General features: G+C 28.9%; 2 protein-coding genes, 1 long non-coding RNA gene and 1 pseudogene across 4 annotated transcripts; 1 reads left to right on the top strand and 3 right to left on the bottom strand.

The window, feature by feature from the left end:
- Positions 1-608: 608 nt before the first annotated feature.
- Positions 609-5,229, bottom strand: LOC145197645 (ras-related protein Rab-3B-like). Its single transcript, XM_090083326.1, has 3 exons — positions 4,634-5,229; positions 2,243-2,354; positions 609-1,780 (listed from the first exon to the last, which is right to left on the bottom strand). The coding sequence occupies exons 1-3, from the start codon at positions 4,866-4,868 to the stop codon at positions 1,468-1,470; spliced, it is 660 nt and encodes a 219-aa protein (XP_089939452.1). The 5' UTR covers positions 4,869-5,229; the 3' UTR covers positions 609-1,467.
- Positions 5,230-13,044: 7,815 nt separating this feature from the next.
- LOC149894764 (uncharacterized) lies at positions 13,045-15,961 on the bottom strand. Of its 2 annotated transcripts, none has more exons than XR_016450343.1 (3): positions 15,850-15,961; positions 13,475-13,638; positions 13,045-13,332 (listed from the first exon to the last, which is right to left on the bottom strand). It is a non-coding gene; the product is annotated as an uncharacterized LOC149894764 (long non-coding RNA). The 2 variants fall into 2 exon arrangements; XR_016450344.1 differs by lacking the exon at positions 15,850-15,961 and adding an exon at positions 13,944-14,044.
- Positions 15,962-17,778: 1,817 nt separating this feature from the next.
- On the top strand, positions 17,779-19,131 carry LOC149894763 (uncharacterized; annotated as a pseudogene).
- Positions 19,132-21,033: 1,902 nt separating this feature from the next.
- LOC149894762 (uncharacterized) lies at positions 21,034-24,115 on the bottom strand. The gene is made up of 4 exons (XM_090079582.1): positions 23,992-24,115; positions 22,374-22,683; positions 21,224-21,320; positions 21,034-21,074 (listed from the first exon to the last, which is right to left on the bottom strand). The coding sequence occupies exons 1-4, from the start codon at positions 24,033-24,035 to the stop codon at positions 21,034-21,036; spliced, it is 492 nt and encodes a 163-aa protein (XP_089935708.1). The 5' UTR covers positions 24,036-24,115.
- Positions 24,116-26,104: the final 1,989 nt, after the last annotated feature.

Genomic DNA, 26,104 nt, shown 5'->3' with positions numbered 1-26,104 from the left:
AATATAAATGTTGTTTTAGATATAAGTAATTACTTTAAAAAATCAATGTTGAAATTTTAACTTTTTATGTTAAGAATATTACCAAGAAGTTTCCATCAACGTTGAATTTGTAGAAAGAGAACAAAATGATGATTTATGAAAATCTTAAGAGCGTTTTAAATGAATTATCATTGGATTTTGTGATTTCTTTAAAATAAGTATTTGTAAAACAAATCCAAAAAACAGGTTTTTTTGTTTCAAATAAAAAACAATGTCCCTGATTTTTTAGTTATAAACTACAAGAGATCTCGAAAAATGTTCTGTGTTCCTAAAAATTAACAACTCGAAAATTGTCTATGGCGGGGAATTTTCATACGCCATTTACATCTAGCGGTATTATACATTATCTTGCTTAATCGTGACTTTTTTAAATGATGCAATTTTTAGATATAGAGGAAAGTATCTACTGCTAATTTTATAACTATGGATAAATATTGGAGCTCATGAATACTTTTCTTTGTCAAAACTAACGGTTACTATAAGCAACGGTTTAACGATTATCAGATCGGGAAAGTGTTTTACAGGGCAATGAAATCAAAATTTTTTTAAAACATTAAAATACAAACAAAGAAAAGATTGTGAACGTGATCACCTCAAATAAGTTCTACAAGATGCACCGAACCGTGTTAATTCCAATAAATATATATCTATTTACATACATTATTCGAGCTCGATTCATTGAAACTTCTACAAATATTTTCATCTTACTTGATAACTGCCTAACATAAAAGAGAAAAAGATTAAAAAAAAATAAAAGAACTTCAACTTTGCTTCCCAAAGATTGAAAAAGCACAAGAGAAACTCAAGCAATTAGTACCTGCTTTAAAAACAAACAAAAAATAAAGTATTTCTTATTAATAAATAAAACTTATTTCAAAATAAGAAACGAAAATCTAATCAAAAAAAAAAAAGCTAATAAAAAATATTTTTGCTCATTTAAAAAATTTTGAGTAAAAAATTTACTGAGGCCTTTTTATCTTGACCGCGGTTTCCAGACAACACCTGCTGTTTTTATTATATTAGCAGGTTCGTATGTTTATGAGTGCATGTACAAATAAATAATTACTTACAAAACATACATAAAACACATGTATACATCACTGTAGACAAAAACTTTATCAACTTCGAAATCACTAACTTATTAAAACACAAATAGTTCGGTGTTGGATATGGATGAAGAATTAAAGCTGGAAATAACAGAGGAAAACCAAAAGCTTATTCGAAAATGATTGCAATAAAAAATAAATAGTTCCCAGTGTGAAGTTCGCATCAGTAACATAAAAATAAGAGTTACTAAAATTAACAAATTTGCTTACTAACAATCACATTTTTCCACATGGTTTTTACCAAAATTAAAAAACTGTTTGAAACTAGATTGAACCCTAAATTTTCGTTCAGAAAAACTGTTCACTGCTCTGTTAAAACCCATTAACAACTACAACCACCAATTGCTGGTTTATTTGATAAAGTTGTAGTTCCAGGTTTGGCTCCGCCAACTAAAGTCGGATCTGTATCTATTGTATCAGACATGCGATCGCAGATGACATCTACAAGTTTATCAAAAGCTGCCCTGACATTAATGTTATCTTTAGCAGATGTTTCGAAAAACGGAAAACCAAGTTGGTCAGCAAGCTTCTTTCCTTGCTCATATGTAACAGCACGCTCTTCATCCATGTCACATTTATTGCCCACAAGAACAACTTGAGTGTTATCCCAAGAATAAGTTTTTACCTGACCAGCCCTGTTAAAGTAAAATGTATCAAAATTATTTTACTGTGGCAAAACAGATCATATTGTTTTGAAGTCTCTTTATTGTTCGGCAAATTACACAAATGTAAAATCTTGCAAAATACAAAATGATTACATTTTTATAAAGAAAAATTCAAACGTAATGTGTTTTCACAGCAGATGAAATATGTAAACAGAAAAATTTTAAAAGCCAAAATAATATTTTAAATTATCTTTAACAGTTTGATTTACGTTCTCCCATAAAACTAAATAAACTTAAATTTTTCTTCCATATTTCTAAATTTATATTATACCACAATATCAAATCTTTTATTATTTAACTTTTATATTAACTTACGATTGTAATTTACTATATAAAAAAATAAATTATTTTAGAAAGACAAATTTTAGGACTGCCAAAAATTATATCTTAAAACCATAAATGCTATTTGAGTAACTTCAAGAACATATTTACCAATCAGCTACAGCTTTAAAGGATTCTTCATTAGTAACATCATACATTAATATGAAACCCATTGCACCCCGGTAATATGCAGTAGTTATGGTTCGATACCTTTCTTGGCCAGCTTTAAAGAGAAAAGTACTATAGCAATATCAGTTTGAGAATTCAATTGGTTTGTATTTTTTAAGAAAAAATCAGCTGTCAGGAAAAACATCTTCAAGTTTTCTAAATAAAAATTACTTTTTGATGAAGCAGAGATAACAATAATATTAATTATATTAATTATGTTAATGTTAATTATGTTAATTATGACTATAATTATGTTAAATAGAGATTATTTTTACTCATCTATTTTATATTAGTAATTCTACTTTTTTTTTCAACTAGAAGGACATGACAATCTACTGACAAGCTTGTTTTTAACAATAATTCTGTGGTTTTATATAAATTATTTATGCTTGGCTGACATCTTAAAAAGAGGAAGCCATACATAGGAACTAAATAATTATTGAAATAATTGAGAAATTTCAGAGTGTTTTCTGAGTTAAATGTGGAAATCCTCTGGAAGTGTAACAACTAGGAAATAAAAAAATTAATTAACTTTAAAAAAGTAAAGAATTTTGGATAAAATTAAAAATTCCTCTTAAATTAAAAAATACACTTGAAAAAAAGACTTTATTGATGTAAAAATTTAATTTTTTTTAAATTTAATAGTGCTCATAAATGGATGAAAAAAACAGGACTTGTTAATTTTTAAAAAGTACATTTAAGTAAATGTGAAAAAAAACAACAAAAAAAACAACAAAAAAAACTCTTAATTATATTTCTGTTTCTAAGTAACTATAATGTTATCAATGAGGTAAAAAGAAATTAGTGAATAGAAAAATTGTTGGGATATTTTGTAATTAGGCTTTGAAAAAATACCACATTGCTAATCAGATTAAGGTCATGAAAATTAAAGGAATTTACAACTTTATATAAAATATTCACAAAAAATTTTCTCATTTATTTTTAACAAAATAAACGAGTAAATCATTTTTTGTTTAATGTAAGTGTTCTTTATGAGTATGTTTTGAATTTTATTTATTAAAACTTTTACAACTATTAAAAAACACCTTAAAATAAAGATATCATTTTGAAAAACCATCCCCCATCCCTTAAAATAAAGATATCATTTTGAAAAACCATTCCCCATCCCTTAAAATAAAGATACCATTTTGAAAAACCTTAAAAGGTGTAAACAAACTCAAGAATAAATTTCTTGCAATGTTAAAACAAAAAAAAAAACGAAGAAAAGAGCTATTTAAATGGCATATCAACAAAAAATAAAAATATCAGTAAACATTTTTTTGAAAACATTAAACAGCAAATTTTCTAAGCAACAGCTTTAAAACAGTGTAAATAAAGGAAAAATTATAGGGGGTTAACAAAACAATATATCTGTTATAAACATAAAAAAAGGGATTATTACAGCTCCCATATATTGAACACCGTTTAATTTTGAGTCTGATCTCTCTTAAAAAGTTAAATTAATTCAAGTTAAAAATTTTTGATAGAAATAAAATAAAATTAATTGTAGTACATCCCTTTTCATATTGTGTATGTGTGTGCATGTGTGTGTGTGTGTCTGTGTGTGAGCATCTCTTTCAAATACATAAAGCAAACAAAAAAGATTGAACACAGGTCAATAAACTAATAAGCCAGACCTTCATACAAAGGACTGACTTATGTCATGAATAACTATTTTTAAAATAATCAAAGTTAATAAAGTTTAACTTTCACTAAAAAATGTGTAGCTAAAACACCACTTATATACATTTATATATACAAGATATTATATGCATATATCATATAGTTTATCATATATTATAGTATACATCAATTATTACATATACATATATAATAATTGACGCATACTATAATATATGATAAACTCTATGATATATAACATATAATAAATATACTTTTATATATATATATATATATATATATATATATATATATATATATATATATATATATATATATATATATATATATATATATATATATATATATATATATATATATCTGTTTATGTATGTATGTATGTATGTATGTATGTATGTATGTATGTATGTATGTATGTATGTATGTATGTATGTATGTATGTATGTATGTATGTATGTATGTATGCATGTATCCATGCATGTATGTATGTATAACAAATTACTTAAAATATTAAGTAGTGAGCTAATTAGATAAAACACCTGTTTTGAGAACCATTTTAAGAAATATTTAGCGTTCAAAATATGGGACAATTGTCAACATTTGAAAAATATTGGCAAAAAACTTAATTCAAATTAGTCACAGGGTTATATTAAAACTAAATTAATAAAGTACGCAACCTTCATATATACTAACCTGTGTCCCATATTTGTAATTTGATTCGTTTGTCATTGCGAAACACCGTTTGAACTTTAAAATCAATTCCAACGGTTGATACAAAAGCTGAAGTGAAAGAATCGTCTGAATATCTGAATAGAAAACTTGTTTTACCGACAGAGGAATTTCCAATAATAAGGAGCTTGAACATATAGTCAAAATTTTGATCAGCAGGATCTTTACTGCGGTGTCGGTCAGAAGAAACTGCCGCCATCTTGTAATATGTTATGGTTATCGAAAGAGAAGGCAGATGCAAACTTAAGTTTACCCATGTGACAAGGTTAAACCAATCATAATCATGTGCAATAGCTTTTGCAACAAATTGTGAAATGCTAATTTTTATAAGTTCAAACCCCAAGGTATTCTTGGAAACAAAGACCCGTTTATGACACTTGTTAATGCAATTCTATTTTGTGAGTGCTGGTGTTTTACTGCGATTTTGTTATTTATTAAGAAAATTAACTTGGGGTGAGACATTAAACTGCAACTTTCTTCTGCTGTAAACAAATTTAGATCGTAATCTTTGTCTTAACAATAAAGTGCCTGCAGTTCTTAATTGCACAAAACGTCAAGACAAAATTAAAACGTTGTTTCAAAAATAAATGAGGTTTTTATTCTTTAAGATGTTTACTTAAAAGATTGTTTGCTCTTTGTTTCTGATCATTCTTTTTATTATTGACTGAAGAGGGTTCCGGATCGTTAAATAAACTTGTTGAATCGTTAAATAAATTTGCATTGTTACATAACTAATAAAAACTTTTTATCATGTGAAATTTTTACGCCATCACATCTTCGAATTGCATTGTTAAATTCAAAATAAATACCCGTTCATCGTCATTTTTGTTAGTCTTTCAGAACCAAAAAATATTATTGAAATCTTACGACGGTCGGTGTACGGTGATTTATTACATATATTACTCGATAAGCCATTGATCAATAAAATACTTTTTTCTGTTTACATTTGGTGGTTGTGGCATTTGGTTTAGGTATAAGTGTAATTGTTTTCTGAAAATTTCAGCCGATTTGGACTCACTATAATTTTGGGAAATTACTTTTAAAATTACCGGAGATTTAATAGCGGTAAACTGGCTAAAAAATTTCAAATGTGACCTTAAATGCTCTTTTCGACAGAGTTTTTGAAAAAAATCATTATAAGGAAGTTTCTCATCAAATTGAATAACTATTTTCAAGTTATTAATTGAATGTAAAAAGGAAAGAATGTTGGGTGAAATCAATCAATCAAAACCTAAAGTTTAAAGATGATGAATATTAGAGTTCTTTTGATCTTGAGTTTGAATTCCTCTTCCTCTTCTCAGTTTAATCAGTGGTTCTCGACTAAGTGCTGGAACTTTTATTTTTATCAGTTCACCTTTTTTTTATCTCTTTTTGAAACTTTTTTTTCAGTTTTGATTTCTTCACAATGGCCAGAGCTGTTCAACAGTAAACCTGTAATAATTTATCCTATAATTGATAACTAACTATCCTAGCATGAAGTGCTGGGGAAGCCTAAAAAATAAAACCTTCGGATATTCTTATTCGATATTTCAGCACATTGCGTCGGATTGCAATAAAATTAAAAAATTAGTGTCCACCAAAAGTAGTTGAACGGTCAAAATAAACCATAATTCGAAAACTCGATATCAAGCAGAAAGCACAAGTCAGCCAACTTTAGCTGATAAATTTAACGGCTCGGTCATTACATCAAAACGACCAAAACTTTACGATAATAATTGAACCGTATTTTACAGATTTCTTTTTATTGGCACAAGTTTTAAAGATATCCTGCAGATATATCTTTTGCCAAAAATAAACGTGTTTAATTTCTAGCTTTCCTAAAACCAGAATCATGGGTTTTCGGAAGCATTTTCAAAACGTCTTCTATTGATAATTAATAACTAAAAAATTGTCAAGAGTTTTTTGATGCAAGAAATTCTTAAGAAATATTTATTTTTAAAATTGAATAAAGTTTGTGTAAGCTTTTCTCAAGGGTTTTACATCGGCGGGGGGGGGGGAGGGTTACACGGGTTTTACATCGCGGGTTTTACATTACCGGCTTTACAATGCCAGTTTTACAATGCCGGTTTTGCATTGCCGTTTTTATATTGCCGGTTTTACATTGTCGGTTTTATACTGCCGGTTTTATATGCCGGATTTTTTTATCAAAAGTCGTTATTTAGTCTTAATTCGGTCCATATAAAATTTTAGGAGCTTCAATAGTATTAAGCGCGCTAGTAAATGCTCATGGAAATATGCTGCAAAATCTCTACATTGAATTTTAAAAACAAACTTTATGTCTAATTTCTTATCTAAGCTTAATTGCTTAAACCCTGTTATACTTTTTTTTTATTAGTAAGAGTTGATAAAATACTGGCCGTTAAACCTCTGTATTGTTCCTTCACTGCCATCACGCTTTGATTAACCGTAAGGTTTCAATTCCATCACGTGGCTATTAACACTGTGATGGTTTTTGTTTCTTCATAAAAATCAATCATAAAAAAAAGGGGGGGGGGGAGAGAAAGGGGGGATGGTTTTTGTTTCTTTTAAATATTCGTTGAACCACAGAATTTTATCAAAATATTTCATAATCCAACTTAAAATGTATTTGAAAAAAATTGTTTTAAGCAGCATGTTTCGGACAGCATGTTTCGAACAGGTGAAAAATGGTAGTTGAGATAAGTTTTTAATTGAATAAAACTATTGTTTCATGAGTAATTTCATCTACAGAAAATTTTCAATGTGTTCCCTTTTCTTTCCATCGTCACTTTTATTTGATTTTACATTCAAATAAAAATGACGATGGAATTAAATCAGAAAAAGTTAAAATAGTTTTATTTCATTCTTCTAATGACAAGAAATCAGGTTCAATTTTAAAGCCAAAGACATTCTTCAAAACATCATTACTAACATCAAATATGAACAAGAGGAATGTTAAGGGTCTAAAAACAATGTTTGTTTAAAGTTTACATTCAAATAAAAATGACGATGGAATTAAATCAGAAAAAGTTAAAATAGACGGAGCACGATAATAATGTTGGTTGAGGTATGTTTCCATTAAAACAGAAGATCGTCATTTTTCGGATTTATTTTCAAAAATAGTTGTTTCGAACTGGTTTACAACTCAATAGATTTCATCCTGCCTCTAATCAATACGTTCTGTCAATTTTTTTTGGGAGAAATAGACCAATTTTTATCCAATAGTCCAACTTTTAGCCCCGCTATCCTTCGAGCAGATGCGCATTTTTCTGCAATTTATATTTTCTAGTAATGCAAGTTATTTTTACTTAGTCTTTGATATAAAAAACCTTTCATTAACCAATACAATTTTTTTTCAGTTATCATTATCATATCGGGCTCCTCTCTGATGACGTCATTACTCGTAAAACCTTTCATTTCTTTAAACTTTACCTTTAAGAAACCCTACAGCTTCAAGTACCAGTTGATGTTTTTTTTTTTGTTTTTTTTTTTTTTTCATCATCATTATCACTCCTACGTCTTCCGATGTGTTTATTATTGCTAAATTAACGTTTGTCCCCTTATTGAACCCGTTCTTTTTTTATTTTCTTTATTAAAAATTGATGAGCTATTTACATAATAGATAAAAAGTTCTATATTCTGAAGCAACAAGTTCTATTACAATTAAAACATATTCTTTTATGCGTCATCGATTTCCGAATATTTTGTCAAAAGACCCTCACGATAAGAAACTTCAAAACTTTTTGCTGAAAACATGATGTTTAAATAATAACCATACTTTAAACTTCTTTTTTCAAGTATAAATGAAGTACTATATTTATGATAATAATATTCAAACAAATAAAGATTATGAAACAGAAATTCGTGAATTACAAAATAAGTAACTTCACCCATCAGTTTATGAATAAAGTAAAACAAAAAAAAAAAAAAATCCAAACTTCCACAAGACATTGTTGGTTTTGTTTCCTGAGAAATAGTCAACATAAACTTAAGGTCATAGTTGGAAAGCACTTCAATTATGAAAGAAGTTCCTAAATTTATTACTATAGGTTTTATTTCGTTTTGTTTTTTTATGGTCAACACAAACTGCGCTCATTCCTATTTAAGCTCATGCTAGTTATTGTTCAGTTATTATTTTTTTAATAAAATTAAAGGTTTGCCCATAAAGCTAACGGGGATACAAGTAGAAACCAATTCATCTAAAAATGGGTAAAGCAATTAACTAAACAACCCAGCAAGCACACAACGTTGAAACAACGTTGAAATAACGTTGATGTTTCAACGTTGTGTGCTTGCTAAGAAGGAATCATGGTTAGTCGCAATTTTTCTTTTTCAGGAGTATGAACAGCAAACAAGGGCTGAAACCAATAGAATTTGCAACATAAATGTAACCTTTGATGGCAGTTCATGGAAAAAATATTTTTAAAATATGGGCGAGCATACTAAGAAGAAACCTTAATGAAAAAGGCTAATATCTAATTCAATCCTGTGTGATCAGAAACTTTCTTATTTAGGAAATTAGCTAAAATACAACAAACCAGCACGAACAATTGAGTTAACTTTTTAAAGTTCAACGCAACTAAACCTATTTATCTGCACTATCTTTGTTTCGTTGATTGCCTCAGATTAGTCTGATTATCTTAGCTGGAAGCTTTTGATTATGGTAAAGTTCAAAAAACAATAATAATAATGCGGTATATAAGTAAGGCAAGATCCAAGCTGAATATGTTTAAGATGGATAAATGAAAACAATTTAATTAAACGGCTAAGCTAATAGCCAAACAGAGATAAGATTGCGCAATTCTCCGTTATAGATTTTATGATAGTATTTATTTCAAACTCAGCTTTTTACGTTTCATTATCATTGGCTCAGTTCGTCATAAAAATGGTTGATTTAAAAAAAAAATGCGATTGTGTTCAACCGAAAAATTTATTTTAAAAACCTCTTCTGGTTTCTTGCATCACTGCAAATTTTGATTTAAAATAAATTAGTCAAAATTTTTATTTTCAGACTTAAAAAGACATAAATCAACTACCGATTTTCGGTCGGTATTTTGGTGAAATGTGGTTATTCACCCTAGTTGACTGATCTTACAGATCCTACAAGAATCCTATGGGTTGAGTTGCACAAGTCCCTGCAAGACCTATAAGCATCCTTTTGAAGGATCTTGTAGGATTTAAAGGAATTCTTATAGGATAAGGTAAGATCTAAAAGAATATTTTAAAAGATCTTGAAGGATCAAAATAGGATTCTCATAGGATGCTGTAGGCTATTTAATTTTAGATTCGTAATAGGTAAGTTTAAGTTGGAATTAATGTTTTCTTATTGAAATAAAATTTCATTCTGTGTAAAATAAATTTTGCACATTAAAAACTAAATAAATAGTATAGCAGATATTGTTTTTTTTTAGTACATGTACTAAACATGTACATGTACCAAACAAAATGTAAACGTTTTTATAGATTAAACAGGATATACCTTGTTATAACAAATGAAAATGAAATTTTTATAACGAAATTGTTAAAAAAGCGCGTTTCTTAATTTCTCCTTTAATTATCTGAGTGAAGTTAAGAAACGCGCTTTTTTTTCATTTGTGAAAAAAAGTATATTTTACAGAATTAACATTAACAAAACAACTTTTCTGTTTTTACTTACGATCTTACGAATCCTTTAGGATATCCTAAAGGATAATATAAGAATATTGCCATCCTACAAGACTTATAAGTTTTCTGTAAGATAGTCAACTAGGGCACAAAGCTAATGTAAAATATTTCAATAAAACTGGCGAACTAGAAAATATATTTCGATTGGGTGTTGAAACCGCATCTGGTTTCAAATTTTTTATACCACCAACAACTCTCTTATAATATGATCTCGATTGTATTTTAAAATGGTGCAAATAAGCTAGTTAAAAGAATTAAAAGAACTTAGCTGACATAATACTTTTTTTTTAATTAAAGACTTTATTTAAGTTAACACATGTTTTTTAATTACAAATTCACAAATAACAAATTTTTTTTTGAAAATTAACAAAAGCTATTAGGGATGTTTTTACAACCAAAATTGGCCATACTTAAACACACGAGCAAAACCTGAAAAATGAAGATGTTTTGGCTGAAAGAAAAAAAAATTTGAAAGCAAAGAAAAAGAACCAGATGGGAAACAAAAAGGTGTAATAAAGGTCCCATTTATTATAATTGCCATCATTTTATTTGTATTTCCTGAATATTTTAAAATATTAAAATGCGCAAAGATTAGATTAAAAATATACCCTCACATTCCGTATATTCTAATGCGAAAAATTAGTGGATGATGCGACTTTTAAATTATCATTTTCAAACTCAGCAAACTCAAAAACTATTGAATCAAATAAAAATGTACAGTTTATTGCTGACTAGGGTTTTTGAAACGAAAAAACTGAATCTGAAAATCCGCAGTTTTCTTCTCACGTATTCGAATTTGATACCCGTTAAATGTATCCGTTAATTAATTTTTTAAGACTTAAAATTTTTTGAGCATTCAAAATTTAAATTTCTAATCGAATATTCATAAAACGTAAACGATATTGTAGTTTCACATTAAAAACGATTGTCTTTAATTATGCGTAAACGACGACATCTCTTAGTGAAATTAAACATAATTTTGATGCAAACTATATTCCCTAGCATTTGCAATTATGTCAGTTATTTCGTACAGTTATTTACGTAATATTATTTACACTAATTGGTCATTTATTTTGAAAATGCCATGCGTAACTGCTCATAATGACTTTCCATTGGAACTGCTCATAATGACTTTCCATTGGAACAAGCTTTAACTATAAAACAGCGTTTTTATATATAACAGATTTTCGTTAAACTTCTTTTAAAAATGGAAATATTTATCAAGAGCATGGCCGCCGAGAGGGGGGGGGGCGGACGGGTAAGATTCCCGGGGCCCTAAGTGTGTACAAATAATTTTTTTAAACAACTTTTAAAAGATTTAAATAGTTTTGACTTTTAAAAGATCTAATTAACTTTTATTTTTAATTTTCAATGACCAGTGTACGTTTCTTTTGGTCCTGTGTATATAATTGATCATAATGAGGGGCCCTTAAGAAAACTTCCCCGGGGCCCAAAATTTCTCTCGGCTCCTATGATTAAGAGCATTACTTGTTGAACTTTTTTGTTTTACTTTTTCAATAATTTTTGAAGTGAATCGTTTGTTGAAGTGAACCGACATTGACAAAACATTAAGGTTAAGAATTCTTTCAGTTAGTTTAAATTCATCCTTTCAAAATTAAAGCCACTCATTTTAACCCATCTGGATGAGTTTCAAAAAAACATCAAAAAACATGGGAACATTTTAACCAAATTTCTAATGGAATAGCAAAATTTGTTTCCAACAGCAATGGCTCTACTGGTGCAAATATAAACCACATAGAAACGATTCATGGAATCATGCTAAGTAAGTCAAGCTATGAAAATGGTGGTAATGGTGAATTAGTGGTGAAAAAAAAAATAAAACAATGTTTGATTTCATAACACGTTGTAGCCAACAAAAAATTGTGACTAAACTTCCCAGCAAGCACACAACGTTGAAACAACGTTGAAATAACGTTGATCAACGTTGAACAACGTTATTTCAACATTGTTTCAACGTTGTGTGCTCGCTGGGTTGCTGTTGTCGATGAAACTTCAATAAGAGCAGTTACGAGATCTAACTTTATACGAACCAAATGTACCAAGCATCTGCCAAAAAATGAATCCGATGTCATGGGACTTATTCATAAAAATTATGAAGAATAAAAGGGTCAACTAAGTACAATATTAATTGAAAAGCTGAAGAGTAATAGAAGATTCAGGATTACACCAGACGAGTGGACAAGTATTCAGATGAAACACTAGACGTAAAAAGTAGACGTAAAAAGTAGACGCAAAAACTAGACGTAAAAACTAGACGTAAAAACTAGACGTAAAAAGTAGACGTAAAAACTAGACGTAAAAAGTAGACGTAAAAACTAGACGTAAAAAGTAGACGTAAAAACTAGACGTAAAAACTAGACGTAAAAACTAGACGTAAAAACTAGACGTAAAAACTAGACGTAAAAACTACACGTAAAAACTAGACGTAAAAACTAGACGTAAAAACTATACGTAAAAACTAGACGTAAAAACTACACGTAAAAACTAGACGTAAAAAGTTAAGGATCAATAAACATCATAATTCTGACAGTGAAATAAGTAAAGCGTTGATAGAAAACATGCAAAGAAGAATTATTGAACGCACAAATAAGAATTTAATGAATCTACTGAAATCATTGAATGATTCATCGCATATTTCATCAAAATATGAATTTCAAATGATTTTTTCCAATAACATATACAAAACAGAAAATAACAGTGAAATTGTTTCTGTTGAAGAAAAAGAAATGACTATGGACGAAGAACTGGAAAAAGTTATACAAAACGTAGTATCAAGAGAATCACAAATCAGGGATTACCAATTCCATATTAAGAATATAAAACAAGAATTTAAATTATTTCACAATACTGGAAAACAAACCAAAAATATGGAAGAACTATTTGATGCCATTCGTACAGTCAAGCCAACATCCAATGATTCTGAGCAAGTATTTTCAATATCAGCTAATTTCTACACTAAAATCAGATCGCGGTTGTTTGATAAGTCTTTGAATGCACTCGAAATTCTAAAAGCGTTTTATCTAAAATTAAGTAAAGGTTTATAAAAATTAAATTAAAACATTGTTTGTTGTTTTTATCATATCAAAAATTTTATTTATCGGTTATCCAATATCCGGTAGTTTTCAAAAACTCAAAAACCGAATCCGGAGGATATTAAAATACCTGGTTTTCAGAAACTCTATCGCTGACTGTGTAATCTTGAATAAGTTTAACACAATTTCGTTTACAAGCGATACCGGAAGTTTGAAAAACTGATAAGTAATTGTGTTGATTTCTTTCCTTTGGTGGTCATCAAATGGCGAGAAATCATACAACTTACTTTGAGCCTAAAATTTAAATTGTTTTTGTACTTCGCATTTATATAGCTTTTATAATTCCAAATTACATATATTAAGCATTATTTATTATATCATAAATATAGTAAAAAGATGCAATGGCGAATTCACCACCACCGTAATCAGAAACTGAAAGTCGCTGAAAATGCATTCACTGTGCATTTTCAGCGACTTTCAGTTTCTGATTTCGGTGGTAGTAGACAAAGTTCTTCATTAAATCTCGATCTAAACTCAAAGTACTAGTGTTCTAAGCCGTCACTCAGAAAATAATAAAATGTAATCAGTTTCTATCTTACCACAATGTGTTGTTCACCAGAATGTATGCAAGTGAGTATTATTAGATGAATATTATAATTAAACAACCCTATAACAAAAACAAAACAAGCAACCGAACAAGCTGCACACCGGTCCTATGGATTTTAGATATAACAAGCAAAATGACGTTGGAAACCGAACAACAAATGTTTTACTTCCATTTCCTTCGAGTTCAACAACTGAACATTTAAAATTTCAAATGTCTATTAAATAAAACGAATAATATTTTCATGAAAAATGTCTTTATAGTGCTAGGTTTCATACAACTGTATTCACACAAAATAAACGTTTGAAGTAAGTACAGGAAAAGCTCTAAATTTTGAAAAAACATGAATCTCGACACTTATCTATAATTTGAGCACTGTTTTTACTTGAGATTTTATTTCTTTGCACATCAATTCTATTGACTTTTAGATTCTACTGCTTAAGAGCTTTTTATAGATTCCAAATAACTTATTGTAGGAACAATAGTTGATGCCTAAAAAGTTTTAATTCATGTATTTTAAACACAATTTATACCATTTTTTCAGAATTTTCATGACCCTTGTGACCTTAAATGTTATTTTATTCACTTCAAATTTGCAGGTAGTATCATAAGGCCTAAAAGAAACTTTAAAGAGAGCATGCATCAACATTATCGAAAAAAAAATTTTTCTGGAACACCCTAAAGCTATGCAATACAAAATAGGTACAGTAGAAGAACTCTATGAATGATTTTTTTCTGGAGAAAAAGTAATAGGATATATAAGGATAATAGGATAATAAAGTCTCAAGATATTCAATTTTAAAATATCCTATTTGAGGTTGAATTACATGGTAAGTAAAAAAAAAACTCACCCATAAAATTTGTAGTTGTATTTGTCCAAAAGTAACAAAATTTAGAATCAAACTTAGGTCAATCCGTTTTTAATGTTAAAAGATGTTGTTTCATAAATTATGATAATGTAATATATACTTAAGGAAACATTTGACTATTACTAATAGCATTTTTCAACATTTTACAACTGAAATAATTTGGAAAATATTCTTAAAAATTTCAAACTTGAAAATTTTTCATTTTAAAAACTAGAATATTTATATATAATATTACAATTTTGCAAACTTTATTGTTAACACTTTAAAGTTTTTTTAGTTTTTGAATCAAGCCTTTTACTTTTACTGTGTATTATCGCGCTGTAAAGGTGTTTGAAAAACCTTTCCAACGCGATAATACACAGTAATGTAAGATATGCAAATCGTTTAGCTGGACACTTCAAATGTCTGGTGTGATCTCCATTCAACTGCTTGTGTCATTTTTAAATCTTTTTGTCACATAATCGTGGCTAAAAAACAGTTCCTCCCCCCCCCTCCTTCTCCCTCTTATTTTAATGAATGATTAAGATTCTATGCGAACTTTTGAATATTTTATGTGAATTTTATGCTGATTAAGCATCGCATAAAAACAAAGTTCTCAATATCAATCCAAAGTACTCTAATCTGAAGCTAAAAGTACAAAAATATACAATAAATCGTTCACATTCACCATCTTGAAAAAAGTTTATTTTGGTTTAAAATTTATCTTTTATATGTAATAACAACCTGGTTTTTATTTTTTAATAATACAGATAACGATTAACAGAACGTAATGGGAATTTAATCACGTTTAATTTATCACGCCAATTTGTTTTAACTGGATTCTTACTTTCTTGTCTAGAATATCTTTTAGAATTTTAATGGAATAAGTTGAAAAATTCTTTTATTGATTACATGCTAAAACAAAACGTTAAAACAATTAAAGTTGTTTATTAGAAAAATGTATAATTAAAACTATTGACTTTATTTTTAATACTTCAAGTTAACCCCCTGTGAAAATTTATTTTAATTTGTCAGTCATATAAAAAGGTATACCTCAAAAATGTTTTGCTGTTCCTTCATTCATCAACATATCATGCCCACTTTGGAAAGCCCAATCATATCATGGGCTTTCCAAAGACCAACAAAAAAGTGTGGATTGTGCAAATCAAAAACTTTTTTTTTTTTAACAGTAATAAAAATTTTGATTGAAAAACTAGTCGTAAATTTTTTTATTAAATTAAAACTCAAAAGAAGGAAACACATGTTTATAGCTATATGTTATATGTTATATAGCTCGTTTGTATATCTGATAACATTTAAAAGAACTTTCGTGTCTTTAATCAACAAATAAACATTTTTTTTTGTAGTAAAAGCCATGCTGGCAATGTTCAATTTTGAGAATAAGTCAACCGTATGTTAGTTTACTCAAAATAGCAAATATTAGCGATTTGTTTTGTATTTTTGTACTTTCAACTTCATATTGGAGCATTTTACATTGATTTTGAGACTATATCTTTATACGATTCTTAAGCAGCATAAAATTCTCATAACCAATCAAAAACTTAGGAGGGGTGGAAGGACAGGGGAAAAAGTGCAGTAGTACTCTATTCCGATTCTCCAAATTAGTAATTCTTTGTTCTAATAGTCAATTGATATATTCAAGCTTTTTCAACGAATCCCTTCTTTCCATTTTTAAAGCATTTGCTATGCAAATGCTTTAAAAATTTGCTATGAAAATTTAAAGCATTTGCTATGCAAACGCTAACCGATTAAACAATCATCTAGATAACTATTTCGGCAAACCGAACATTCGACCGAACTTCGGCGAGTATTCTGCCAAAATTGTAGTGTTAAAACCATCATATTTCGGCTAAAAAAGGTAAAAAAAAGTTATTTTTTACACATTAGTGCAGTAGTAGGCAAGAATACGTGTCTCAAACGTATATAAAAGTACTTAAGAATAAATTAGAATAAATTAATTTCGAAGCGCTTTTTGTTAAAGTAATTGAGCAGTATCTTTGTTTAAAGTTGAAAAGCACATTTTAAGTGAGTGTAACTATCAGTTTATTTATCTTTTGTCTCAGAGGACAGGCTTAAAAAAGCACATAACATTTTTAATTTTTTCCTTTAATGAATTTGAGTTTTTAGTTGAAAAGCTTAAAAAGCAACTTTATTTATGTTAAGTTTTAAATATAAATATTTTCCATGCTACTTCCACCCCGACCCCACAATTATTCTTAAATCTGTAAGTTTTTTCAGATGAGCTACGGATTTTTTTTAAATTATTGTTCAGGTCACTGAACATCCCGTAGTTAGTACGTTGTATTTTAAATATAGAAACAAGTAAACTTTAAATAAATATGACAAGTTGTCTTTTTTAAATTATTTCTGTTAAAGTTCATCATAAACAATGACGACACACTAAACTAGAAAGCAAAGTGGATCAATCTTTAGCGAATAATTAGGTTCAGGTAAAAACTCTACTTTTTGGAGTTTTAAGATTTGCTGAGCTTTGGCCTGTAACTTATAAAGACCAGCAACTTTTATAAATGAAAAGATTTTTATAGCCCGAACTTCATGGCCGATCGTTTTGTTTTAATAACGAACACGTTAACAAAATAAAAGGCGTAAATGTAAAATTGATAAAATATTTCATAAAGCAATTGATAAATGAATTTTTAAAACTCCATAAAAACTTTTATATTGGAATTTTTGAGATTAAGACCAAAATAAATCACTAAAAATCGTTTTTTAAGAACGTAAAATTGTATTACATTATTCTTCACTTAGGTTATTGAAAAAAATTTAGTTTAATTTCATTTCTCTTACTCAATTTTAGGCAGGATTAAGAAATAATCTAGACGCTACTATTCGCTGATGCAAAACATATGAAATTTTATTATAAACATTAGTGCTCATTGTTTTTACTCAGAGACTTGCGACACATTAACGAAAGAAATATTTGGTCAAAATTAGCTAGCGATGAGAAGTTTAGAAAAGACGGTAAGTTTTTTAACAAACTGATATGGTTTTGAGCTAACAAAACATATTTTTCAAAGAACATTAAGGAATTCCATTTATATTACTCGATGAAAGTTATTTAAAATAATATAATAATAAAAAAAATTTTATTGAAATAATAGTCGTAAAGTCTTTTTAAAAAATAAAATTCACAAGAAAAAGTCACTTGATTTACAGCTTGCAACAGTTAATCCCAAATTGCCTGAAAATGTAATTTTGCAATTGAAAACACTTGAACAAGTGCAAAATTTTGAAAAGAAGTTTCGACAGTCCAACGCTGGACAAGTTGCAGATAGTGAGTTTTTTGTTCTAATGACAAACTTAAACTATTTTTTCTTTAAGCTTAAGTTATACAATATGTTTAGACACAATATCTTGGTCTAAAGGAGATGTTACTTTGAAAGAGACGGTCAGACGAATAATGAAAATGGTCCTTACTGATGATTTGGTAAACAGTTTTAATTTTATTGGCCATGGAAATAAACATGCTTTTTCTGTCCTCCAGCTTAAGGACATCGGTTGCGGTTAGTAAATAATTGTGTGTGTATTATTTGAGTAAATTGAAAAAAGTTGCTATTATTGTTTGAAAAAGAGTGTTTTTGTGAAAGAAGACTTTAGTTTAACTTGTATCTTGTGATCAAATAATTCCGTTAAAATGCTCATCAGTGTTTATATTCTTTTTTTAATAACATTTATTAAAAATCAACAAATAAAAATTAAAAATTCATGTGCAAGCATAGAATCAACAAAACTTATTTTAGAGTGCTCGCTCCACTGACTTGTGGTCTTTTCAGATATACAAATAATTACATCATTACTCATTACCATGTTGTTACCATTGTAAAAATACAATGGTAACAACATGGTAATGAGTCCTAAAGTTTCTACTTTCACAAAATTTGTTAATTTAGGGTTAAATTTTATGGAATTTATTTATGGTCTTTTGGCTGCAGTTTGTGTTTTAAGCAGTATTGATATAATAAGTAATAGAATAATTGAAAGTGAAAAATTTCCTTAGTATAAATTGTAGTGCAGTGGCATCTTCAATTTCATATGCTGATTTTGTGACAGGTTATCAATCTTTTAAGTATTTTTTGAAATGAAATTAGTATTGATATTGTATATTTCAACTGCTTTGCAAACACAAAGGGTTTATGGTGTAGCTATATATATTATACAGATTCTGTGCGTGCAAATCCCTTGACAAAGAAAGTCAAAAACGCTGAAATTCAGTCAGCTATAAAAACATGGCTGCAAGAGGAGACTAAGAAAGAGTTGTCTGGGATAAATGCAGAGGATTTTTATGAGCAATAATTACAAAGCTTCGATAAAATTCTTATTTTTTATGTTTGAGGTGTTTGTTTACTCTTCCAGCGATGCAAAGCGTGCAAAACCTGCAACAAATGAAGCAAAAAAATGCATAATACGAAATATCTAAAAATAGCACAATTTGATATATATACACACATACATACATATATATCAACTTAAGCTATTTTTAGATATTTTGTTTGAAGGTATTTTTACTAACTTTTGAATTAAACAAAAATATAAGTGTGTGTGATTTTACTATGTTTTTGTATTTAGTTCTTTTAACGAAGAAATTAATATCATAGAATTCTTTTTCAATGTTAGTGACCGCTTAAATAATATGATATAGCTGTTATATTTAAATTTTATTTATTTTTACTTAAAGTTTATATTATAGACTTTTTTTGCCATGTCTACAGTTTTAAAAAGTAATATATAAGTGACAAAAGTATAAGTAAATAATAATCCTATAACATACAATATTTTATATTACAAACAACCTATACCAAATGTATTATATAGTTATAATTATTTATTGAAATAGTTAATAATATAGTTGTTGTTTTCTTATTTGATTGAGTCTATATCAAATATACCTTTAATGGTTTACCTTACTATAGAATATACTTTATACGTTATATATAACTTAATTGTATTTATTTAGGATAGTTCCTGATCGGCTATTCATCAGCTTATTCATCATAAGGTAAATTGCCGATGTTATATTTACGTTTTTATTTATGTCCTGCCGATGAGCAGCCGCCCGTCAAAAATACATCAAAATTACATCTATAGCAGATTAAATGCGGATTTCGCGGCGATATCGGGCTGATGCTAGTGTTTTATCTTGGAAGTGGTAAAGTTTTATCCTAATTTATCTTGCCGGTATATTTAGTCAGCAATACTGGCTTGGTTCATACATATGGTGAAACTCAATTTTATATACAAAAAGCAAATAAATATTAAATACTTGTTTTGTGAAATTTTTCAACAAATTTTAAATAATATTAAACACGAAAGACAATGTTTCTCCTAAACCCAAACTTCTAGCTCGCTAACGTGAAGGTACTGGTCATTCCCTGCTATTTTAATAATCCGAACAAATTGGAGGAGTTCCGTACACTGAAACGTTTGCACTAAAGCTGCAGTCAGTAACGCAATCTGTTTATAGTCAACTCCATTTGAACTAATTTCCAACCGGTATCCGTTCAATCTTATACTGTTTGATGGAGGGTTATAAATCTTTATTTCAGCATTTTGAAAAATATAATTAAGATCAATTTTTAACCAATTTACTTGTCAAACCGTCAGCAATGTATGAGAACTCGTATTATAATTGCCATCAATACTATAGGATGCAAGTTTTGACATATATGTGGAGGATTGTGTGGCATTTCCATAAAGAGCAGCATTTCGATTACCTGTTTGGGAAAAACTCACATTAAAAAAATATTTAAAAAATAAATGAAGTATCAAAAACTTATACCACAAACAAATGGTTGAATCTCAGATAATGAGATTTGTATAAAGATTCGAATTGAAATCTTTCGATAAACTTTGATGGAGTTTATGATAGAAAAAAAGAATTATTTTAGGAGATGTAGTTTTATGAAGGATGAAGTTAGGGCTCGAGGCGGAGCTGGGTTAGCATAATTACCAATTATTTTTGCAAATAACCCTCATTAACACTATTATCAACAAGCTAAACATTTCAGTATACCCCTTGTCTCATAGTTCTCTATCATGAATATCAAATTTCTGTGCAACTCTCCTAAAATAGATTATTTTTCTCTCGTTCCACATTGAAAAAAGTTAACTTTTTACTTAATAATCAGTAGAGGCGTTGCAAGGTCTTAGAGCATGTTCATTTTCACCGTTAATAAGAGATATAACTGCATTTGTTACTTATTCAAGTGGAACTATTTCATTCCAATAAGTATTTGAGCCTACAATTAAAAAGACATGTAAACTTTTTTTAAAGACAAATTAACTTAAGATCGAAATTGAAAATACTTACGGCGTTTGAAAGTCACAAATCACTAAATTCATTTTAAGGCAATTTAAATGTAGTTTACAGATTTGTAAATGAGCGTACCTAAACAAACGTAGTTATGTTTATTTCCAATTTCGCAAACATCTCGGCACCATTTGGTGTTATCACATATATCAAATCGCTCACATATCGGCCCAATCTAATAAATAATAAAGAGGATGAAAATTTTCTTCCTAAGATTTTGATTCCATAAACAAATAATCAACTTTTTTTCCAAAGAATTAGGATTTTTAAATTTAAATGTAAATTTTCTTTTAGACTGAATTGCGTTGATGGAATAAAATCTTCTCAACAGATTTACGTGGTCTGCACTTTCACTAAAGCAATTTCGTGTGTGGTTAACACACTACAGTTTAACAAATAGCCTCTCTTTTTCGGTGCTTTTTCTTTTACATCCGTTTACGAGCTCCTAAGGGATGCCAGTTCAAGATGCAATGAGACTTCTGTACTGCTCGCTCAAATAGCGAGCAATTCAAAAGTACCTTTGCAACGATTTAGTTCCATAATTAATAATAAAATTGACTTCCTGATTGCATTTCAGTTTGAAATGAAAACTACATTTTGTTTTTGGAATTTTTTAAACGAAAGTGCTATTATTTACAAAGGACCACGACAACAATAATGGGTTTTTTACATTTCAACCGAAGTGCTTTTTGATTAGCAGCAATTTATAGGCCTAGATTAAAAAGATTTAAACAATGCTGTAGCAGGTTTTTCTGTAAAATGACTATTAAAATCCATTAACTGCCCATCTTTTGAATTATTCTGACATATACGATACTAATCTTTAGTGTCTTCATGTTAATCTTAATACTACTTAGAATATTAGAATCTTTAGAATCATTAGATAGTGTTTTTGGTTTTAAAAAAGTTTTGAAGGACAGTTCATTATCAATTAGCTCACTACAACTTTAGTTTAAGGTTTCAATGAGTTCCTACAAGCACTGAAACGAGATTACATAAATACCGTATATAGATCTTTTGTGAGAGCAGTTTGTGGTATTTCTCAAAAACTGCAACTTCTACGAGAAATTTGGTCCCCGTTTTTGAATCACTGAGCCAAATAACTTTGAGGGACCAAAATCTGTTAGCCATTGTAATGAATTTGATAGAAATCTCCCTGATTTGCAACCTGCCATTATTTAAAACAGTCACTGTAAATTTTTGGAAAAACATTTGATGAAAAAAGTACCTTTTTCGCAATCGATTTGTCCACTAAAGCTGTATACAAACTATCAAAGTTGTTATCTAACACTTCATAGGTTACTGATGACAGCAGCTCACAAGAAAAATTGTTTTTGTTATAGTTAACCAGAAGAAAATCTTTGCGGATGATACACGATGTTACGCAATCAGATTTCGATGCTGATGCAATAGTTTGAACCATGTTGCCTATTTGATGACGATTTTCTGAAACTTGAAACTCTCCGTAATAGACACACGGCAGACGAGTAATGATGGCATGCGTTTGAAGGCAATTGAGAACCAAGGGGAGAAGCATGCTAAATTTAATATAAAATATGGATTGATAAAGAAAATGTTAAATTTATTGTTAGGAGAAAAACAGATTTAACAAATTGCCTAAGTATTACGTGTGTAACATTTTTTTATATAACCGATGCTGTTGTTTAAAACACATTTTACTAAGAGTAGGTTTGTGCCATACTTACAGTCTGCAACGAAATGGTTCAGCGCAAAACAAAATTTTATTTGAACATTTTTTGAAAAAAGTAAAAGTTGCGACTCTCAATGTTTTGCTTATTCAATTAGTCATTTTAAATTGTCACGTGAAGTGTTACATCTTTGTACTGCAAATTTGATCAGCAGCACTTTTAGAACTGCGTTTTTTATAAATAAATGCGATGCTAACAGCGCTGCTGATTTAAGTATTCTTAGCTTCAGTCTCATGATCACTCAATGGTTGTGTCATGTCTTGACCAAACATTTTAACTGATCTGAATCTTAGTTAAAATGTAATCTTCATTTAAGTTACTCAAAATATTTTAACCTCGTAAGGTGGTTCACAAACAAACACACACACACACAAACAACTTTTTTTTTTAATAAAACTGAATATTATAATTGTTGATTTAAATCAACTTGTATAAATAAACAAACAATTTACAAAGAAATAAGAAAAATAATTTTTATCAGTTTAGCTTCTTTTTTTCATACTTTTAAATAATTATTCTTACAAATTAATTCATTAAATAATGATAATTTAAATTTATGCTTAGAAATTTGGCAATGGAAATTGCATTCAGAGTTGTAAAATAAATTTCTTTTTATATGTTGAGTGTTTTAGTAATGGATAGAATTAGATGACGAGATGCTTCCTAAGAATTGTCACATTTATGAAACGAAACTACCCATATTGCTTTATTAATGATATATTTATTATTAACATTTTACTTTAAGACAACTGCAAAAAATTTTTGCAAAGTATAAACTGCTTTAATTGCAAGTCTTCCATTTCCACCTTAATCATTTTATTAGAAAGGACACTTCGCTGAAAGTCTAGAATTCACTTTTGTTATCTTGTGCCCGGCAATTGCAAAATATTTTTTTAAAATACAAATCATTTTAATCATCAGTCTTCCTTTTTTCTTCTATCACCTTTCCATCAGAAAAACTTTTATGCATATATATATATATATATATATATATATATATATATGCATACATATATATTGATAGCATATTGGTGATTTTTCTCGATTGTTAAGCAAGAAAAGAAAATATTTAACATCTTATTTATATTTAAACAGCTTATCAAATGAAACTAATTGCATGTACTATAAAAACATTACCAAGTCTTTTGCATCTTTCCTTCGTAGTCAAAATATGTAAACATTTAAGAATAAGCACCTTTAAACTTAGCAAATGAGATAAAGAAGAACTTGACATCAAAAAGTACTTTGAACAAATATAGCTTTGCATTACATATTTGATTAAGTATTAACGAGAAAAAAGCTAATTTCATGAACTATTTACATAGTAGTTTGTTTTTTTTTCGGTAGGTTTGATCATGGTCATAAGAAATACATATGTTAAATGTATATTTCTTAAGACTATGATTTGAAGTTTGCTACGAAAATGAGACGCTGAAATTCTACAAAGCATTGATTCCGATTAAAGTTTTGTAAAGTTTCCTGAATTTGTAACTAGTTTAACTGAATTGGACTAGAATACTTGAATACTCTGTAGAGTGCATGTACGGCCTCGGAAGGCTTTTTTCTGGTTTTAAAAAAGTTCTTCCTTCTCTTTTATGAAAATTTAGTTTGAGTATAAAACTACTTTAACAGACTTTTTTTCTATACACGTTTTGTTTTTTACAAGAAACCAGGCAAATGGGCTCGTACTAGAAAATTCCTTTTTTTAAGAGTACTTTTTTTTCAACTCTAATACTAATTTTAAGAGATTCTTAAGTTATCAAAAATTGAATAAAATACAATTAGAAATCATGTAAACAAGTTAGATAAAATCTTTTGTTAGTCGAATAAAATTATTTTAATTCTATCAATTTCATTCAATATAATACAATCCTCAGGTTTGTCCCTGAACAGGACACGATATTCTCCTAATTGTGTCTTGTACTACAGAATTTTTCCAATTTATCACCGGTCGTCATACCCACGAATTTCCAAATTGATCATAACATGATCAAAAACCCTGTCTTTAGGTTCATCCACTCTTTCCAATATATCTTTATCAACCTCTATTGGTTCTGGTAACATGTCTTCGGGCTCCGTGGCAGGTATTGGCGGAGCACATTGCATGGGTTATTGGTTTGTTTTGATCGGCAATGGGGGTGGCACAACTTAATTCGGAAAACCTTCTGGATTTATTTTATAATCTTCTGATTTGTCTGCAGTAATCAAGCATCCACTTTTTTTGAAACTTCTCCACTGATTTTGTGCATATTCGTCACACATCAGTTGGTGATAAGCCTCTCCTACCCAATGGATAATTAAAATCTTTCGCGCTTTTGCATTTAGTTTTGCTTCACTGTTTCCCAGCCATAGATCAAAGTTGTCATTATCGCCCAACCACTCCTCTTGAATGTTAGCAACAGCTCGTTTAAGCATCTGACCAATGCTACTATCTACAGGTTGCATAAATCTGTAGCCCCAGATACTAAATACCAAACTATCTTTTTTATGGACTTTATCTCTGCATAAAATAATTAGAAATAATTCATTTGTTCGTGCAGTTAGATTATCACAGTATAATATAAACTCTTCATTATTATCACTATAAAGCTTTATACGCAAAACGCAAAAAATTGCGTAATTACAGAAAACTTTTGTGTAAATTAAAATTTTGTGTAGCTACGCAATTTTTCAAAACTGTAATCCCATAAAAAATGCGCTCGTTCCTTCATGTTTGCCGTAAAACTGGTAATTTTTTAAACAACACACCTTGGAGGAAAGTATTTTTATTACTAGTGTTTTGTATATAAGTTTCATTGTTTCATTGATTTGCGTATGAAAATAAAGGTTATATATATTTAGTTTGTTTAGTTTAGTTTTTCAGAATATCTAATTCTAAAAAAATTCATGGAGAAAAGTTAACTGTAGTAGATAATGGTTTTTTGTTAGGATACGCACGTTGGCATTCAGAGCAGGATCCGACAAATTCGCGTATGTCTTTTGAAATCGACTTCTACCAATACCTCTCAGTTGCTTTTTTGATCGTGGCGTTTTGCCCAAAGTGACATCCTCGAACTATGTTGCTATGGAGAGTTCGTATTATACGGTTTCGCTCTTCTTCTCCAGTTACAACTCGTTGTAGTCGTTTTTCATTTCCGATGTGAAATAATTCTCCATGTACCAACCGGAAAGATTCTGCTTTCTTTCGAAGTTTCGAAGTCATCTTTCGTATACTTTGATGGATGTTCCTTTTTCCCGAGATGTATAACTT

The sequence above is a fragment of the Hydra viridissima genome, unplaced genomic scaffold (assembly GCF_058129835.1).
Source record: "Hydra viridissima isolate aposymbiotic clone 2 unplaced genomic scaffold, HvirCarnegie_v1 scaffold_1, whole genome shotgun sequence".
NCBI lineage: Eukaryota > Metazoa > Cnidaria > Hydrozoa > Anthoathecata > Hydridae > Hydra > Hydra viridissima.
The sequence above is the reverse complement of the archived record's forward strand: the minus strand, read 5'-3'. Positions and strand labels throughout refer to the sequence as shown.

Coding starts and splice junctions, on each gene's coding strand:
- LOC145197645 (XM_090083326.1), bottom strand. CDS start 4,868: ATGGCGGCAGTTTCTTCTGACCGACACCGCAGTAAAGATCCTGCTGAT. Junction 2,355..4,633: donor ATTACAAATATGGGACACAG/GTTAGTATATAT, acceptor TTCTCTTTAAAG/CTGGCCAAGAAAGGTATCGA. Junction 1,781..2,242: donor TTTAAAGCTGTAGCTGATTG/GTAAATATGTTC, acceptor TTACTTTAACAG/GGCTGGTCAGGTAAAAACTT.
- LOC149894762 (XM_090079582.1), bottom strand. CDS start 24,035: ATGTTTACATATTTTGACTACGAAGGAAAGATGCAAAAGACTTG. Junction 21,321..22,373: donor ACAAATCGATTGCGAAAAAG/GTACTTTTTTCA, acceptor ATTATTTATTAG/ATTGGGCCGATATGTGAGCG. Junction 21,075..21,223: donor ACATAACTACGTTTGTTTAG/GTACGCTCATTT, acceptor TTTTAATTGTAG/GCTCAAATACTTATTGGAAT.